The following is a 20,430-nucleotide window of genomic DNA, read 5'->3' on the forward strand; positions in this document are numbered from 1 at the left end:
GTGATTCGGGTCTAAGAGGGCCTAAGTGCTAGCAGTAAGATGGAATCAAGCAAAAGAAAGCATGCTGGATGGAGGAAGCTTGTCTTCATAGGTGATTATAACAGACATCACAGAGGCAGAAAAGATTCACTGCCTGGATCATTTGCAACTAGATGTCAAAGCACCATACGACACAGCGTCCCATAGAGAACATGCTGCATGGTCTGTTGAGAAATCCTCATCTACCAGGGCAAGTGGCAGGTGGAGAACTAGAAGTCATGACCCCTTCCCTTCACCTATGACATGTCAAACTCAAGGACTCGGGTCACTTTGAGTTTTGTTATCTCCATCAATGAGAATGAGTTAATAACGTGCCTTAGAACTGTAATCTGAACACTCCAATCATAACGCATTTTTCTATGGTAACGATTTCCTGAACTGCTAAGCCAAACAGTCTCTATGATTTCCCCCCCCCCCAATCCTCAATGTCTACAGAATAAAATGTTCCTTATATCATTCCAACAATTTTTCAAGCAACGTATTGGACTCTTAACTCTGGGTGAAGTATTCTCTACATAGGAATGAAAAGATGTGTATTAGTAATTTGAGTATGTAGGGCACATGTATGTGTGCTTCTGCAAAAAGAAATCCGTTTAAGATATCACTTGCTAGAAATAAAGCAAGTTTATATTTGCAATTACTAGAAATTGTCTCTGACAGGGCCAACGCCTTTAAAACATCACAGTATATTGTAATTCTTTCCTACCAACAACTTTTGACTTTTGATGCCAAATATTCCAAAACGGTCTGAAAGGCTACAACAGATTTAGTAGCATTTGCATTCCTTGGATGCTATATTATTTACATGCAAACCTCAAGCCCAACTAATACCATTAAATACAAATTACTCCACAGGCACCAGCAAGGGGTTAAATCATTTTAAAATTTTTACAGGAAAACACTTCCTTGGTAATCCACAAGGCTGAACACTAGCTACATTAACTCTGTCTTTTCAAATATGAGCATTTTCATATAAAAGCAATCAATCTTAGGAAGTACACACTTGCGTGCAAACCTGCAAGTAAGTTACCACCTCTACTTTCCTCCTATTTTTTTTTTTTTTTTTTTTTAGCTACGCAAATCACTCGGAGAATCTACAAGACACCCCAACTGCCCATCCCTTATCCGTCTGACAAGGACTGTAACACTATATGGAAAACCTTTGTTTCAATGTCACCACCTCCCCATCCTGACTAATGGCGAGTTAGTTTTGTTAAAACGCAAGGGTTCTGGCTTACGCTCCAGTGCACTTCCCCTCCTCCCAGCACCAGAGACAAAACCCGCCGCTCGGCTCCGTGCAGGCAGCCATCTGGACAGCTTTCCCTCAAAGCCCAGCCCACACCACACTGCAGGCAAAATCGGAGGGCTCGAGAGCTCTGTGGGGCTATTCATGACATACCAATTTCACATTTTCTGCTTGTACGCTTGCAACAATAAATGCTAATGAGGACTATGAATGACAATTTTAAAGACAATAAAAAGGTCTCCAAATCCCTTGCATATGGAGACACTGTTTTCAAAACTTCACCTTCTGTTACAGAGCTGTTAGAGTCGAAAGGAGAAAAAAAGAATAACCTAAGGAAAACAATAAGATGATCAAAGCACAACTGAATCCTTAAGATTTCCAAAGAAAGCAATCTGTGTAAGCCCAGGGAACAACAGATCTCACCACCCCCAGGAGCAGCCCTATGAATTTATGAGGCACCCTTAATCTCCACTACCTTTGCCTTCTGTACACATGCAGCTTAATAAAAGCAGTTCCTGCTAAATGCTTGACTTTTTTTTTTTTTTTTTGGAACCTGGGAATTCTAAGGGCAGCATTTGTCCAAAAATAATTATAATCATCATCATGATACTTTGGCATAATATTTAACATTCCACGTATCTTTAGATAAATGTAAAAGCAAACTGGTTCTCTTCTGATCACATCTCTTCTTAAAAACAATGCAATGATTCTGGATGGTGAAATTACAAATCATGCTTATTTTCCTTTTTAAATGTTTCTGTTTTCCAAATCTTCTAAAATGAGCACATATTACATCTTGAACCAGAAAAAAAAAAAGAAAAAACAATAAATATTACTTTCAGTGCAATGGAAGAACTGAACAAAAGACAGGTAAGTGTTTTGACCTAGAAAGGAATTGAACCATTTTACACAACAAAAATAAAACAAAAGATTCATTTTCCTATAAATTGTATAAAGGGTATCCATTTCATTAACATGGATTAAGACACTTTCAACAAAATCCACCAGGTGGAGCAAATACACAGCAATAAAAAAAAGTCCCAGAATTTTTTTCATCACGTTCTTTTTTCACATGACTTTTTTTTTTTTTACCCCTAACAAACTCTCCACTTCTTATCTCTCCACATTGCAAATTATCAAAATCTATGCACACACACACTAATTTGCCACATTGGTAAACAAATGCAAACGTTCTCAAAAATGATTTTTTGCTACCGTGCATTCCATTACAAATTTTCATTCCAAAACTGCTTGATGTGTTCAAATATTACCCAGCGCAGTATATCTGCTTTTTCACCAAGGTACATTTTTTAATTAGTGTTTTACTCTGACCCTACTGGGTTTCATCATGCATCCCCCTTCCCCACACAAGACCAGGCAGAATAGAATTTAATGCTATATATCCTGAAACCCACGAAACAGGAGCTAAAACCTATGAATCTCAGCTCAATTCCTTTACTCTGTCTGGAACTTTAACTTCTCACTGACTTTTTATAAGATTATTCCTAATTGCATGTACCGAAATCTTATTAAAATTTCGGGATACTGTGACTTTTTTTTATCCATTAGAGCAAAACGTCCTGTTTTCGTTCCTGACACAAGCCCACAGCTACTAAGAGAATATGGATTTTTTCCCCTTCTTTTTTCTAGAGTTATTCACCTCCTCCCAATTTCTTCTCCCACAGATCTATTTTTTTCCTTGCCATTTCACTCCACACCTTCCAGAGCACACTCCACGCAAGGCACCAACCCCGCTTTCTTATTCGCATTTTCTCCTGTGATTCCTGACGCCACCTGCAAAGCACAAGTCTTCTCCATTCACTTTTCGGAGTCCTCCAAGTTTTTCTCACATTATACACCCTCTGCTGCCAAGGCTTAATGCTGCAAATGGCACTAATGTTACTTGCATTTAAGAAAGCTCCAGTTGGATAGAACGACCAAAAAGTGACAGAGCTTGAAAGGAGGGGGCGCCCAGGGTCTGTCACGTGCAGGGGGACACGGGTTAGGAATGTGGAGTGTGGCTTAAAATGTATTTATATATTTTCTTTCTTCCTATTTACATTGACGTTGAAAAGAGAAATCCTCTGAAAGAAATGCACCAGGCGGATACATAAATAAACACGCACATGCCCGAGGATACACATAACACTTCCGAGAGAGCTGTCTATGCTGGTGCGTAACAGACCATGGTGATGCCAGCTCCCTCACAAGCCGCACGGGGCTAATCCAACGATTTAAATGATCATATACTTTTCACTGGAGTGGTATACAAACACATAAAGGTTGGACACTATCTCCACAAATACAATATGAAAAGAAAAAAAAAAAAAGAAGTTTTTAGAATCATTCCTACCCAACTCTTCCCTACAGAGTCCAATTCCTTTCTTCTTTGCAAAGAATGGAATCAATTCCCCGGAGCCACGGTCGTGCGCATGCACGGCCAAGATGTATCATTATGGCACGCACGTGAGTGCATCTTCTAAAGGGTAAATGCCCTTCAGTCTGCATGACAGAATCCGCACGAAGTAGTTGGGAAAACCAAATCACTGCATGTGTAGTCACACTTTCCCCTCCCTTTGCAGGAAACCACCCCCCCACCACCACCTTTGCTCCCCCACCCACCATGCGGACATTTCATCAGCCCACACTGTGGATAAAGAACCTGCTGGATTTCCTCTTGGTGCGATAACATCTTGTTATACTCTGGGGATCTCCCAAATGCCTCCATCTCCAAGCATTCCTCAGAATATTTATCCTATACGATCCTCAAACTGGCCACACATCGCTGTCCAAATATTATTTCTCGCCACCCCCAGCTTCATCAAAGGGTGTGGCTCTTCCCACAGCAAATGTTCAAGTCCATATTCAAATTCCAAGGACAGGAAAAAAAAAAACCCAACCTTAAAAGTTCTAGCACCTTCGCTTCAAGATGGACAATGCTCATGGACAGATGAAGATTCTAAAACTGCCTCATCAAAACAACCTCTGAACTACAAGTTCCACGCTGAGCTACGAGTGAGTCTGACCTAAAAAGGCAACACACGTAGGACAGCATATACCAGGAATCAGGAAAATAGGGACACGCTAACTAAGCCCAGTGCTCCACTGGTTAATAGCTGTCGCCGTTGACAGAGATCATGCTTCAGAGCAAGGCCGGAGGATGAAATGAAAGAGCCCAATTTTTAAATCTGTTAAAAAAAAAAAAAAATGAAGTGTATCTGTGGGTATAGCTCAGAAGGAGAGAGCAGGGACACAGCACTGGCAGGAACCTCAAATTCCTGACCAAACCCTCTTGCACACAATGCCTCCAGAAAGAAAGGAACCCAGGGCGGGAGCCAGCCTGACGCTGGCGGACAGACAGGGCTGGCCTTGCAGGATGTCAGAGCGCCAGGCGGCTGCGAGAGATACTGGGTTTTCACACACTCTCAGGCTGACTGTTTTGCTCTTCAGGTAATTAAACAAGGAAGCAGGGCTCGGGGTATGAGCCTGACCCTGAAGCTGTGGCTCCACGGTTCTGCATATCAACTTCCGCAAGAACTGCCCCGGGCATCAACACAACATTCGCCTCTCACTCTCTCTCGTTTCCTTCTCCACCTCTTCCTAAAGCTGACCCAGAAACAAATCCTCCCTACAAAAACATCCACAGAAAGGTCTGAGTCTATTTGTAATAAAAACCTCTGTGCTGTGGCTGTTCCCGGGCACTACCCCCCAAATTTTCAAAAGCAAAACAATTAACCGAAGGCAAGAACCTCATAAAAATTCATATACGGCACATCTATGCCAAACCCTGGTGTCTTAATGAAGATTGGTTATTCAAAGAAAATAGGACCCAAATAATAAGCCTGTTTTCCTTAGCATGTGTTGATTAAAGTGTAGATCTTCAAATTCTAAAAAGCTCCCCAAGAAATGATTTTGACAGTCCAGTTCACAAATTAAACAATTAACATTGTTATTTTCCAGTTTTGATAATGGACATTGTGGCAAAGTAAATACCACTTATGATGTGGGTTATTATGCTTCTTCAAAAATCTCACTGAAACAAAACTCTATTGGTGTACAAAGAAAGTCACCATGAAAACTCAGGAACATAAAAATTATCCCTTAAACGAAAGTGGTACATTTATACACACACACACACACACACAAACACATTAAGCAATGATTAGAATCATATAAATAATATATTCTTCCTTCATCTCAAAATCCATAGAGTAAAATATTGGCTGAAAGAGACAGAGACCAAAGGAGAGAGGAATACAAAAGCGTGCCTGCTTGTCTGTGTTCAACACAAAGAACATTAAATGAAAACAACTGGCATGCTGCCAAATTCCTATAGAGGCAAAGAGATTCAAATAAATTGATTTCACGCATCACACTGACCTGGGATCAGTGTGCAGGCTGCAATAAGCTCAAAGCTCCATGTGGGGTAAAGCCCATTAATGCTATCAGACCCCTCGAACACGACCAAGAGAAACTAAAAATAAATGCAGACGCTCTCAAAGACCAGCAATTTTGCCTGAGAAAATCACTTTCCTCTTTTCCTAATAAAAATAACAGGATCTAAAGGTGTGCAGCACCATTTAAATTAACTTAAGAAAATCACCCTTTTTAAAAATACAAATGTAGCTCCTGAAACCCATATAATGCCTACAAATTGGAACTACATAAACATGCCGCCCATGATATGAACACAGATACCACTCTGCAACAGAAGTTTCTTCTGTCATAATTGTCTCCCATGCTACTCCCCCTTGCATCGTTAGACGGCCAGGAAATCGTTTTTATTTTTAATAGGACAAACACTGGACCCTTCTTAGTATTAGTATTTTCCTTCCGTGGCTTCTAAGGGCAACCACTCCCTAGCTGTCCTAAATCCGCCCACTCCTCACAAAGGCAAACATTACAGGAGTCTAGCTTCACATCGCATTCTAGAGGACCAAGCCTTATGCTTATTTTGGGCATGCTTCAAAACATGGGGGAAACAGCAGTAGTTTGCCTTTACCAGCTTCTACCTAAACTGGTGGCTGTCCGCTCAGCTCAGCGTCATTCCCGTCCCCCCTACATCCCCCCCCCCCCACACTCACCCTGCAGCAGGTCTCCTGGTGACAACCTGCCACTGCCTCCCCCCCCCCCCCCCCCCCACCAAACTCACTACCCAGACCAGACTCTCTGGCGCCACCTCAGGCCGTTCTCACTTAGAGCCCCGACTGTTCCACTTCACATAGTTCTTTTCTTTTCCTGTCTCCAAATTACAACCCCAGGAACCCAATGGATTCCAGGTGTTTAAAAATTTAAAGCATATAATTTCTGTTCTTCTCTACTTCTTGAGTCAACTTGAGTCTGAACCCAGTGTTTCTACACACCCATTACCTTTACAAAAAGGAAGAAATAACTAGGAGTAAAATTTTCAATGCCACATGATAAAGAAAGAAAACCCAACGGATATCCCAACAGCTATAAAATCGGCCAACACAATATTGTATATATAAACATTGTGTGCGGGTGTGTGTGTGTGCGCGTGCATGTGTACACACATCATATTTTTAAGGATGTTTGCCCACGCACACATATAGGAAAGAAAGAACTCAGCATGGTGTTTGCTACCTGATGCTATCCATCCAGGATTTGCATAGTATAACAAACAACGTACATAAGTCATTTTTAAATGTGTGTCTTTGTCGTGCACTTTTGCTTTCAATATGGATCTTCCATGCTGCAATGGTTCACTGCCAGCAGGCCACAAACAGAGCCCGCATGCCCAGAGGAGAGTAAGAGTGTAATGCGATGGGGGTGGGTAAAGACCAAGACGCTATGGATCTGCCACATATGCTCAAGGGTTTAAATCCAATAGCCTTTTCCATTGGTAATCTGGATCTCAGATTATTTTGTCATATTATTAAGAGCCCCCATAGAGATATACAAGGCAAAAAGCAGAGCTATATTCTCTTTTAAAACAAGTGCTTTCTGCTGATAGCAGATGAAAAGAAACACATTCTTAAGCAGTGGTTGTTGCTGTTGCTGCTGCTGCTGTTGTTGCTGTTGTTACTATTATTATTATTATTATTATTATTATTATCAGTTTCCTTTAAGATATTGACATCTTTCTAGTTTTGGACTTGAGAAGTCTAGTCAACCAAGATGCGAGTTCTCAAAAAATTAACTTTTAGTAACAATAGTACATGAGGTAAGAAGGTAGAAACAGAGGTGAGAGATGTCTCAACTACTTAATAAAGCTGAATTCCTTGCCTTCTCTCTCACTATTGGAAGACATCATCATGAGATGAAGAAGGGGGAACGAAAGTAGAAAACTACTAGTTTTAGTAGAAACGAAATCACAATTTAGGCTACCTCAAAGGATTCTGCAATTATACGGAAAATTATTTCATTTTCTGTGGTCTTCCAAAAACACAAACAGCCTCATTTGCCAACGCCTTCTTGGAAACTTACAGAACAAGCCAATAAGTATTTGTAGCAATTGCAAGAGTAGATACTGTGGGGTGGGCACCAGCAGCGATGTTTCCAGAACCATGGCCACAGATGGTAAATATTTTGCTACCCCTCTTTCCATGTAGTCAGGCAGGCAGTCAAAGACTTTCAAAACTCCCTTCCCAATGACTAGAGTGCCAACCAGTATTACACGACATTTGTGTTAACTCTCAACTTTTTCCTGGCACGGCTCATCCTTATTCATCTGTGCTTCTGCACAAGTCCACTAAACCTAAAACTGAGCTGGCTACAGGAGGCATCAACTCTCTGGAACCCATAATTCAGGGTCCTCCTTCATTTTGAAATGTTGCAGGCTTTAAGAGGTCTCTTGCCAAATGGTAACATACGCGGTTTATATTTGCCGTTTTCCTAAAGTTAGATTTTTTTGTTTTGTTTTTTTTTTTTAATGTGCCTACGAAGATGAATTCTGCTTAGGAAGTAACATTCACCTAAAAGTTAAAAAAAAAAAAATCCAGATCAATGAGAAGAAATAATAAATTGAAAGCACTTTTTTCCCTCTTTAGTCAACAAACTGTTTTAGAAAAACACCATCTCAAGTTACAATAAACACAGAAATCATGGCATAGCTTTTACTCTTTAACTCCAAGTATTGCTCAGCTTATAACAGATGTATTATGAAACATGGCAAGAGGCACTGCAACAAGGAGAGGGTGGGAAAAAAATTTGGTACTTGATCATTTGAGATCTTCAGACCCAAAGCTATCAAACAAAGGTTCCCACAGCCAGGCTGATTGATCCCCGCCCAATCCCATACCCAAAGACGTGAAAAACAATTTTTTTTTAAATATATAACACAAATTCTTTATTAACAGGCACCAGAGGAAAGAAGAAGAAAAAAACAAACCTTCACAATTATAATTTATAGGGAAAATATAAGAGTGATTTTTTTCTTTCTTTTTTTTTTTTTTTTTTTTTTTTTTGGTAAGTAAATGGCAAAATCAAAATATTTGTCTGTTCCTTACCTTGACAATATTCAAAGTTCCCTTTTTTCCGGCAGTCACCTATTACTAAACTCAGTGCTCTCCAAGTGTTTCTTTTGACAGATATCATTCTCCACCAATCGCTCTGCTAATTTCCTCTCTCCTTTTCGGACTGGGACAGATATTATGTTCACCAGCCCAGAGATCAATCTTTTCTATTGACGACAACAAAGGGGAAAAAAAACGCATATATCACAACCAGTCTGAAGTATCACACCCGTCCACTTAAACGATAATACTACACACCAGTTTTGTTTTGTTCGTATTAAGAAACAGATACAAGCTCTTCTAAATTTTAGAAGTGTCCAAAAAAAAGTTCCATTTTCTCAGTTCCTGTAATGACATGCTCTAAGAGACTCTTAAAACTCCAGTCATCTGACTCAAAGCTGGATGCCTTCTCAACCTGGCAACTCCTCTTCCTTTGACTGGTTTAAAACATATGTACATCAATACCTTAAAACAATGTGTTAGATTTTTACCTTGTTCAATAAAATATTAAATAATTTGTCATTGATCATGGTTTCTTTAGAAAATGTTTTGAAACATTACGTGTTTATTTTATTTTATAGAATAGTACATGCAAATGAAATTCTATTTCAAAACAAAGTGGTGTCCACGTTGTTTCACTGCTCTGAAATTTAAACACTGCCATTATTTGCTCAAATAGTTTTAAACAACTGATAATAATCACAAGTAACCTGTGTAGTTTTAAAATATTAGTAACAACAATTATTGGTGAACCACTTTACCAAATCAACCGACTTCTACTACTTTTTTTTCTCTAAAGTAATCAAAATTCTCTCATTTTTCCAGCTAGATTTGGCAGCTTTAGAATTCATTCATTCATCCATTCTCAAATACTTATTGACTGCCTATTACTCGCCCATTCTTACTACAGCCACTATGTGTAGAAAAAAGTATCGCTCTTTAATTCTTATAATTTATGAACTATATAACTCAAGCACAATCATATGCACAAAAGGGAGGAACTCAGTAAATGCAAAGGAATAAAGATTTATAAAAGCAGTCTCAAAAAGTATTACTAAGGCCATTGCTATTATTTTTTTAAGAAACAAAAGTACTCCCTAGTAATTAAAACTGGTGAATATAATCTGATGTATATAAACAAGCAGATTTCATTAAAAACAATCAATACCCTTGATAGGTGACATTATGACTCTATCATGCAATCAGTTGTTTTTTATTCCTTATGGTAAAAATTAAATAACATTCAGGAAAATTACAGTATTAGGTATTTCTTCGTTGAAAATTGCCTGGAGACTCAGCAAAGATCAGTAAAAACACCCAGCCGATACTTGGGAACATTTAGCTTACCCAACCTAACAAATCATAAAGCAAAATTTTCAATAACAAAATGACTGGAATACATAAATACATGTACGCATATGTAAACGGTCCCATTCCGGGGGTGGAATGGGGTGCAAGGAGGGGAGACTGGAAGTAAACACATCTAGATGTTAAATAAATGTTCCTAGAAGATGGAGATATGGGTAAGTTTCTACCCAATCCTATTTCCAATGTTTCCATACTAAGGTAAGAATATTTTATAAATAGAGATTAAACAAACATTATGGGGGAAAAGAAGAAAATGGCCACTTTTCTTAGATTCAATCATGATGTTGATATTTTATAACATTTTGTGCTTCAGCAAACACTGACTAAAGTCATCAGAGGAACTGATAAGAGTGGATTGTACCTGTGTGGGCCATAGTTCATAATCTCCACTGGACAAATGAAAGAGGCAAAGCACCTATAAACCCTCTGGAGTCTGAGTCTATTTCTTCCTTCTTGTGACTGCTAAATAGTGATGTCTACGTTTATTAACAAAAATGGTGTTGTAGATCTCAGTGTTGAGGCACATAAGATTACTGTGTGGACACACTTTCTTTAAAAGATCATTTCTGAGTCACAAATGATTCCCCTTCCCCTAGGTAGAATATACTGTGTCACTTTTTAGCTTGTGTCTATTTTAGTCAGAGTATTCTAAAGTGAATGGAGGAAAGTTGGCAGGAAGATAGTGTTACAAAATACTTTAAATGTGCAGCATGTTTATAAATTCTCAAATGTTAACATGGCATAGAAATACACATTCAAATAATATACAGCGTATACCTAAAGTTACCCATGAGGATTTTCCCCACTAAACTAGTTTCCATATGAAACACTGTATCCAAATCAACAGAATAATTTTTTTTAAAAAGCTAATGTTTAAATTTTTAAAAATAATGACTTTGGAATATTATGTTCATGCTTTATGCATCCAACACATTAAATGGTCTTCCAAAATGAAATAATAATATAAGTAATGGCACTGAACATGATGAAATATACATCCAGATATCTGTGATACATATGCCACACTAAAGACTGTATCACCTGCGAATCAGAGGAAAATTTCTTTATCTTTAACCGTTGCTTTGTTCAGATCCTCAGCTTTCAAATTTGTTATACATCATTATGAGGGGAACATACACTGAGAAAAGTTTAAAAGCTAAGCTCCACCAAGAGTAGAATGCCTCAAACAATTTGTAGTTCTACAAGAGTGTTATTAAAAAGGCTCAACATGTTGTATTACCATGGAAATTGTGGAAAACATACATTCCCAAACAAATATTACTTTTTCTCAATGGTATGAAGTAATGAAAACCACATGTGTAAATCTACGATCCGTGCAGTAGTTCAAGCTGGAGCTAATAGAAAATACAGAAAGTGAACTCTGCTATATAAAGGATTCTTGTTACAGAAATATAATGCGAAAACCAGATGCAGACAGAAAACCTTAATCACAGATGGGAATGTAATCACTGGCATACAGAATACTTTTTTGATCAATCTTAACCATATGCGCATTGTATTTATTTTCTAAGGAATGCAATAACTTGAGAGAACCTTCTATTTGAATTCAGTTAACCTCATATTTATAATGCTTTTATCTTACTCCCCCATCCCTTCGGCGTGTACACCGAGCCAAGGTTTTAAAAGGAAGAGTTGCTAGCCTTGGCAAATCATTCTTGTATCAGTTTATCTTTCAAAAATTTAATAGGATGTAAAGACTACAACACATCAGAATCAACCTCAAAAGAGACCAAGTGCAGTTCTCCATTACGGTGCTTCTCAGTCACTGCCAGGAATCCCTTCACTGCCTAAATACATTTCTCTAGAGAATTATATCAACGTTTGGGGTAATTTTTCCTTTAGTAAATAATATGCGTATAGTTATTCCATAAATGAACCTTTTTAAACACACTTCTCTATCAACCTGGCTTGAGTCAGACCTTAACTTTTCTCTTTCCTTTCATAAAAAGATTTTATAATAATAAAGACCGTCCGTTCGCATTAATAAAAACACCATTAGTTTTGTATTCCAAGGGGAATTATCACAAAAGGAACCTGTTCTATCATATCTGACTTAATTATCACCTTAATAAGTACAGTCCCTGACACTGGATGGGAGCTTACCTTTGTCAAAGCCTCCATGATCTCATTTGCAGGACAAATCCTCCTATAACCCCCTAATCTGAAGTGGTCAACCAAGGACCGTGCATGCTGCACTTCAGGACGACGCTCAGTGTCCAACAGGAAGTGATTGGGACATTATGTTATTTGAGTGTCGTTCATCACAGCACCAGCTTTCCTTAAGCTTCCATGACAAACTCATGCAGATTCTCCTCCTCTGTCCTAACTACTCATCCCCTGAGACACATGTAGAAAAACATAGTCCTTAGTCTTGTGCCATTCTGCTACTCAAGACCCTCCATAATTTGGCACTAACCCTACACCTTTCAGCCCCTGTTCCGACCATGCCCTGTAAGGGTGGAGCTCTTTGTGGGGTAACCCCCCCCCCCATATAATCCATTGTCTCATCTTTATGGCTTTGTCCATCGACCTCAGGCCTCATTCCAGAGATTGTTGCATATGCCCGGCTCCTTCAAAGACTAAGGTTTCATTCAAGTACAACCTTCTCAGAGATGATTTTCCAACCACCCAAAATAAAGTCTCAACAATACCACCAGCACCCTCATTATCCTCTCCGACCCTGATTTTTAGTTGCCATCATTGCATTTAACACTATGTGGAATAATTTTATTAACATCTTTATTACTTGTCTCCCTCCCCCATTCCAAACTATAAGCTCTCGGAAAGCGGTGGTCTTGTGTGTTTTGCTCATTGCTCTTTCTCCCATACTTAAAACTGTACTTGGCACATAGCAGTAGCCCAAATAAAAAGAATGAAACAAATGAAATCCCCCTAGTGAAATGCTATAAAGCCCAATTCAATTCCTGTGGCCTTCATCAACCTTTCCCTGACCACTCCTGGACCTATGATCACCTTCTCTCCTTTAACCGTAAGCGCATTTATGATCCATATTGGCTGGGCAACCTTTGCCTGCCATCGTTCACCTGAGCCCATTCCCACCAGTACTGCACGTACATAGGCCTAGATGGGAATCACCCAGGGCATCCTGGGCTGTGAGGCCACACACTGAGAGCAGTAGGACACCATGATTAAGAACTTCAGCCTAAGTCCATACAAGCTCTAGGAGTAAATGCACTCTAGCAGTTTTTACACATAGACTTAGCTCCCAACTGTGTTTACCAACTGAGTTTCCTGCTACTAGAAAGAGATCTCACCTTATTCTCTCTCTTTATGCCTTCAAACCCACCCTGATGGACTTTACTCATTCTATCGCAAGGGCCACGAGGGAAGGGGGCTGTATTTACTCCAGTCTTCATACCCAGCGCCTAGCACAGTGCCTGGCTCACAGAAAGTGTTCACTCAGCATCGGCTGAGTGAGCAAAGGAATAAATGATGATCAAATACTATCTCGTCTATCTTCAAGCCCTTTTTCTTATATTGTGATAAAGGATTATTTTTAAATCCTTCAAATATTATTTTACAACATGTATTAACCAGAAGGCAGGAGACTAAGCTATGATTTATTTTTTATTTTATTTTTTTTTAACTTTTACTTACTTTGAGAGACAGATGCAGAGTATGAGAGGGGGAGTGGCAGAGAGAGAGGGAGATACAGAATCCAAAGCAGGTTCTAGGCTCCAAGCTGTCAGCACAGAGCCTGACTCGGGGCTCGAACTCACAAACTGCGACATCGTGACCTGAGCTGAAGTTGGCCGCTTAACCGGCTGAGCCACCCAGGCACCCCAGCTATGATTATTTTTAGTCAAATCGACAATGTAGGATGACCCACAAGTTAACGAACAAGGCAATTTTAAATACCAGGAAGCTCTCAAATATCTCCTGTGTTACAGATCTAATTTCATTTTCAATAAAACAAAATATCCTAAAATGACTGTGGCCTACACACGCTGACCACTTTGAAGCCCATTGCATGCGTGCTCTGGTGGCCTGGACTCCCAGCTTTTACACTTATCCGCTATTTGACCTTGAACGTGTCACTTAACCTCTCCAAGCTTCAGATGTAAATCTCTAAAGTGGGATAGTAATATCTAACTTACCAGGATGATACGAAGGTGAGAGAGAATACTAGAAAGTGCCTATGTTGGCCTCCCTAGTGCAAGCACTGTTTTATCTCATGTGCTCAGATCCCATCATTTGATAGTAGAAAGCTGGTGTTACCTATTTTAATACGATGGTTTCAAGCATTAAAATAAAAGCATTAGGTCACTACTCAAAAATGATCTAGTTCGACCATAAGTTTTCCTTTCTGAAAGTCACTACTGTACGAATAGTGATAAAAATATTTATGATCAGTCAACAGTTCCAAAAAATGTGGAATTAAACCGCAGGTCCTAAAACATTTTACAGTGAAAAATAAAAAATAACCACAAACTAATATTTTTGATTAAAAATTTTTTTTTTTACCCATCTAATTTCATCTGTGGAAGATCATCTCTGGGGGATAAAAGGAGAGAGAACCAATTACTTCCAAAGACTGGTTTCCACAAATAAAGGCATCTGTTCCATGCTGGCAACTTTCACGTGAAAGAAAAACAGAACTCTGAAAAGTATCTGCACTCAGGGTAGATGGTCACACACATCGAAAAGGAGATCTACAAGAGTCCGGCTGCAAACGTGATCTGCTTCCTGCTGTTCCCCATCAGCTAACATCTCCCTCCCCTCCTTCTCTCTCTTTCCTGCCTCCCCACGCCCCACCTCAGAAACTCACAAAACAGTGGTATTTGTTACACTCTAAACAGTAACTTTTCTAAGAGCAGTCCTAAATCTTGATAATTTTCCATTTGAACTTTAGTATCTTTCCCACCTGCAGTCTGGATGGCTGGCCCTGTTCATGGGGAAAACTCCTAGGTGGTAGGATTTGAAGACTTGAGGAGAGTGACAGTGAGTCCTAGAACAGAGCAGTGCGGAAATCAGAAAACCTAGGTTCCGACGTTGCCCCAGCACACATGCGGGGTGACCTGGGGCACGGGTAAAAGCCTCTAGGAGTGATTTAGGAAATGAGTTCATTCCCAGGTGAGGACTCAGTAAGATGGTATGTGAACCTCATTCTGTGAAGACCTCCAGTCCCCTCCCACCACCATGCAAGCATATCTGCCTGAAATTGCTTGGCCACCTGCGTGAAGGAACAGAAGGCTGCTCTTCTGAAATGATGTCTTCAAGTGAAAACGTTACCTGGAAGGAAAAAGTGGTATTTTCACTCGCTTCCGCATTCTGAGTCCCAGAATCTTGGGGGGAGATGGACCTGTTATCCTATCCAGTACCCTCCCTAGTTGTAAGTCTAGTTCATCGAGCAGCAGAGCAGTTGGGATCCCGTACAACGTCAGAAAAGATAAGATGGGGGGGGGGGGGTAGGCGGCCAGGGTGGGTTACTCAGGGGGAAAGTCCTCAGCCCGTGAATCTGCCCAGAAAACAGCAGCCCTGGGCAGCCAAAGGAGAGAAAGCGATAATGTGGGGGGCATCTGGGAGCAGAGAAGCTGGGAGCCACTAACATGGTTTTTAGCCCTGTTGTGTCCCTGACCAAAGGGACAGTTTCAGCTCACAAATGCATCCCTACACACAGCATTTTCCTTACAATTCAGGGAGTTCACCCTTTACAGAAAGCACACTTGTGAACTTCAGGGTAAAAATAAATAAATAAATAAATAAATAAATAAATAAATAAATAAATAAATAAATAAAAAAAACAAAATAAAATAAAATGGGTTAAGATGTGCACATATGAATATGCAAGTGCAGTTTGACTAGAGCTGATGGGGTTGTATTGTTTTTTTGGTTGCAGAAACTTACAAGCCAAAATACAGCAGCAATAAATTGTACATTCTATGATAAGAGAACACAATGAAAGGGGACCGAGATAGAAACTGGGAGAGAAACAACATGTGGTTGAAATCAAAGATTTCTAGGTCTTAGCAATGAACTATTTCAGGACGGTACCAAGTACGTAACTTGAGTTCAAGAAATAAGTTTTCAAAAAAAATTTACTTAACAAAGCATCAAATAGTACCCCAATTGTCCCAGACTTACAAACAACCAGCAGACAAGTCTGAATCAGACGGACAGTAGCAAAGAGTTGGATGTGACAAACCCAGTGTTTGAGGAAGAGATATCATGAAGTCTTCCGAAAGTGGTTTCATTTGAGACTTAGGAGATGACAAAGTGTTTTCCCTGGAAAATGGGTCTTAATGAAGGCTGAAGTGAGAAAGGTCTAGCAAATCAGAGTGTTGTATGCCTTGAACATCTCTATATCCCCAGACATCAAATAGGGCTAGATGTTCTTTTAAGGATTTGCTGAAGCAAGGTGACTGAGAAGGGTCATGTGGAGAGAAGAGAAGGTCCTACAGGGGGTTTTGAGAATCGTGATGGGCAGTTCCAAAGAGGCCAAGTCATGTTCTAAGAATAAGCAAGTCTTTATTAACAGTTATGCTCCATACATAACACCTCATGTAATTCTCATGACAACCTTATGAGGTCATGCCATGATTATCCAGATGAGAATGATTTCCAGATGAACAGGGGGGAGTAGAAGGAGATTCACCAAGTAGGACAGCACTTGGAAGCTGGGCCGCTTCCCCTCCACACTCCACTGCCTTTTGGCAGGGAAGACAGAAGCATGACTTTCCCCCAGAAGGACAGAGTACCAGAACCAGCCAATCCGGGTCTGATGCTGCAATCTCTAACTTTACAGTGAGTGAAACACGTACAAGATTTGCAAAAAGGCTCAAAGGACCAAGGTGACATACAACAAAAAAATCTCCTTTCAATCACCATGCCTGGGCCCCACTTTCTTCCCCAAAGCAACTCCTGTTGTCAGATGCTGGTACATATCTCTGCAAGGAGAAGTGTATGCATATTCTTTTGGACAAATGTAGCATATGGCACATAATGTTCTGCTCCCGGCTTCTCCCACTTCACAATATATCTCAGGAATGATTCCACATCAACACATGTAAGTTGGTTTCATTTTTTTTAAGCACTATAGATTGATTTTTATGCTGAAGTCCTTTTCTGACTGCCGGTGATTAATTCTTATCAAGCACAGTTGACAACAGAGGAAAAAAGTCTTACAAAATTCCACTCCGAGAGATTTTATAACAAAACCACAAACTACAAATTTGGTTAAAGTTCAAAAAGTAAAAAGAGAACTACCAGTATATTTTCAAATTAAATGATTCTGGACAAAACAAGGTGAAAGACCCCGAAGTAACATTATCTTGATGAACCCAGACCTAAAAGTGCTGAAATTGGTAGATTTTTGTTGTTGTTTCTCTCTTTTTTTAAATGTTTGTTTATTTTTGAGAGTGAGCGGGGGAGGGGCACGGGGGGGGGGGGCAGAGGATCTGAAGTAGGCTCCGTGCTGACAGCACAGAGCCCGATGAAGAGCTTGAACCCATGAACCATGAGATCATGACCTGAGCCAAAGTAGGACGTTCAACCGACTGAGCCACCCAGGCTCCCCGTTGTTTCTTTCAATAACTAAAATCCCTTAAACAGGGAAGATGATTTGCAAGCAACTTAATCTTAAGGATTCAATACTGCCCTTTCACATGCAAAAGGGATTCCTCTACTTTTCCCATGTGAGGCCTCTATTTTAAAACAAAAAATTGTGGTCCTTCATATAATAGTATTGTGTTTACTATCTGCTGGTCGTAAAGCACATAAAGACAAGTTTCTAGTAACTCAGTAAAGTTTTAACACGTTTTTGTTCTTTTAAAGTGTATCTGAAAATGTTATCGCATGAAATTATTTGGTCTACAGACGACTGGGGTACTGAATGAATGAATGTGGGTTCAAATAACTGTCAAGTAACGAGGGTTGAAGTAACTCTCACTTCCCCTCCCAGGGAGTGTGTCCCCACAAAGTCATGCTTCGGCTCTTTCAGGGCCTCTTCCTGACTCCTTCCTCTCTGTTTCCCTGTCTTTTCTCCTCTATGTAACATTACAGTTGAATGAAGTTTCACAAATTATCCTGCAAATACAAGTTTGGTGTTCGAGAAATGTCAAATAGGTAGGTTGCTGTGCTAGAAAATTAAGAGTCTGACCCAACCCACCTCACCACTTCTTATAACCCCGCATGGCCCAGAGGTACCTACGAAACGGAAGGGATCTCAGAACGGATTAAAATTCATGCACGAAGCCAAAGCACAGAAGGGAGCCAAGTCCCAGAGAGATCAATAAACATCCTCCATGCGACAGCCACTCTGGAAGGAACACCTATCACTTCACAGCCCTGTCACCATTTTCCACAAGGAACTAGACCACAGGAATCCCTGGGGCAGGGATACACCCCTGGGCTCTGAGGCTTCTCTCTGGAGGCTGAGACTCTGAGTCACATGACACTCGGTGTCTGTGAGGAGTAGAGAAGCTTCTCGTTAAACCACCGGAGTGATTCTAAATTCTGGCCAGAGAAATGCACTGGACACATAATGCAAGTTCTCTAAATTCACCCCTATATCCAACTTCTAATGATTATTCCTTTGCAATGCCTCATCCATCTGCCTCCTCCTTTGTGTCCTACAGACCCAATCCTGATCATCCTGCTACAACATCTAAAATCTGAGTTGCTGCCACCGGCTTCCTGGCTGGTTCGCCTCCAGTCATTCCTCCACTCCGATCCGTCCGACTGGTCAGTGTCAGACCAGCTCTTGAGAAATGCGACCTCACCCGGGTCCATGGTTTCGCCTTACCTAGCACGACTTTTTGTTTTGTTTTTACTTTGGCTTTTGTGAGATCTGTTTCCCCATGGCGCCCTTTGTCCAAAAGAAGTCCAGCCAGAGAAATCTAACATATAGAGCAATTTGTTGTAAAAGCAGAATCTTTCTGGTTTCACGGTGCTAAGACAAATAAAAGGGTCTGAACCCGGGCTGGGCAGCCTTCGCGCCCCGTCCCACCCCGAGGACACAGTTTTAAAAACTTCTGGCTTGCTCGGAAGATAAAGCTTAAATCAAAATGCTTCACACCCAAGACATTTATGATCTGTTTATTTCCCAATCATCACCCATGGGTCCTTTTTGACACAGCCACGTTCTTTAATTTATTCTCTCTCCAGCCCCACTTACCCCACCCCGTTAGTCCTCCGAAAGCCTCTCCCACATCTGGGTTTCTGTACTCCACATCCCTACTTTGTAACTGCTCAGAATCCCATTGTGATGACTTCACTTTGATAAATCCTGTTTTAAGACAAGGTGAAATTCCAACTCGCCCCCCCCCCCCAAAAATAGTCTAATTTACTGGTGCATTTAATCGGTTAAGTCACAAAGGCTCACCAACTTAGGTAGCAGTTTTCTTTGACCTGAGTGGGTCTATCTTCAGTGGGACGTGAGCACGCACTGAGTTTCATGTATACCCACTCATGGATACCCACTCATGGATACCTACCACCTCGTTTTGCACATAGCAGGCATTCATTAAATATTTAGCAATTTATTACTCCCAACTGACAAGCCAGAGTGAATTTTTAATTTTCTTTCAGATAATCTAAAAGGGGTCATTACTAGGACTCCCCAAAGAGCCTATGTGTTTCTTTAAAAATAGGAAAATTTGGGAGCCCCTGGGCTCAGTCAGTTGAGCGTCCCACCCTTGATTTCAGCCTAAGTCATGATCTCAGGATTCGTGAGATCAAGCCCCGAGTCAGGCTCTGCGCTGACAGCATGGAGCCTGCTCGGGATTCTCTCTTTCCCTCTCTCTCTCTCTCTTTCTCTCTCTCTCTCTCTGTCCCTCCCCCACTCATGAAACCTCTCTCTCTCAAAATAAATAAACAGTTTTTTTAAAAAATAGGAGAATTAGGTTTAATGGGTTGCTCATTTTACTGCTCTTTCATTTATATTGTCCTCTGATATTTTATACCTACTGCCTCTAGCCAAATCCAGGCTCACTTTTGGACAAGTCGATGGAGACTGATCACATCTATGTTCCATTTAGACCTGAATGGACCTACCTATCCTTATTCAATAAAAGGATGAGAATTTATGGTCCATGTTTGCTTCCCATCAGAGGTCAAACCCACATTTGGCCAAATCCTCATTTCTAAATAAACCCAGCTAGAGATGAGAATGAGAATGTGTGACAGGTACGCAAAAGGTAGTCGAGAATACTTGTCTGACACATGGTAAAAGTTACAGAATCCTAACCGTCACTTAAAAAGAACACTTTCACGGGAAACAAGGATTACTATGTCAGTCTGATAAACACCACATTTCCAGTC

The 20,430-nt window shown here is 40.4% G+C and overlaps 1 protein-coding gene across 6 annotated transcripts in view; it reads right to left on the reverse strand.

Moving 5' to 3' along the window:
- Window positions 1-20,430, reverse strand: part of RUNX1T1 (RUNX1 partner transcriptional co-repressor 1) — a 154,531-nt gene that overhangs the window by 119,331 nt on the left and 14,770 nt on the right. For 4 of the 6 annotated variants that reach the window (XM_042923327.1, XM_042923328.1, XM_042923319.1 and 1 more), the window contains exon 2: window positions 8,755-8,927. The exons of 1 other annotated variant lie outside the window; for it this stretch is intronic. In XM_042923327.1, the coding sequence (XP_042779261.1) occupies window positions 8,755-8,842 (88 nt within the window). In that variant the 5' untranslated portion in view covers window positions 8,843-8,927. Of the gene's footprint in view, window positions 1-8,754; window positions 8,928-15,034; window positions 15,145-20,430 lie in introns of those variants that run through there. One more of the 6 variants, XM_042923320.1, reaches the window with a different exon arrangement.

This window comes from Panthera leo, chromosome F2, assembly GCF_018350215.1.
Source record: "Panthera leo isolate Ple1 chromosome F2, P.leo_Ple1_pat1.1, whole genome shotgun sequence".
NCBI lineage: Eukaryota > Metazoa > Chordata > Mammalia > Carnivora > Felidae > Panthera > Panthera leo.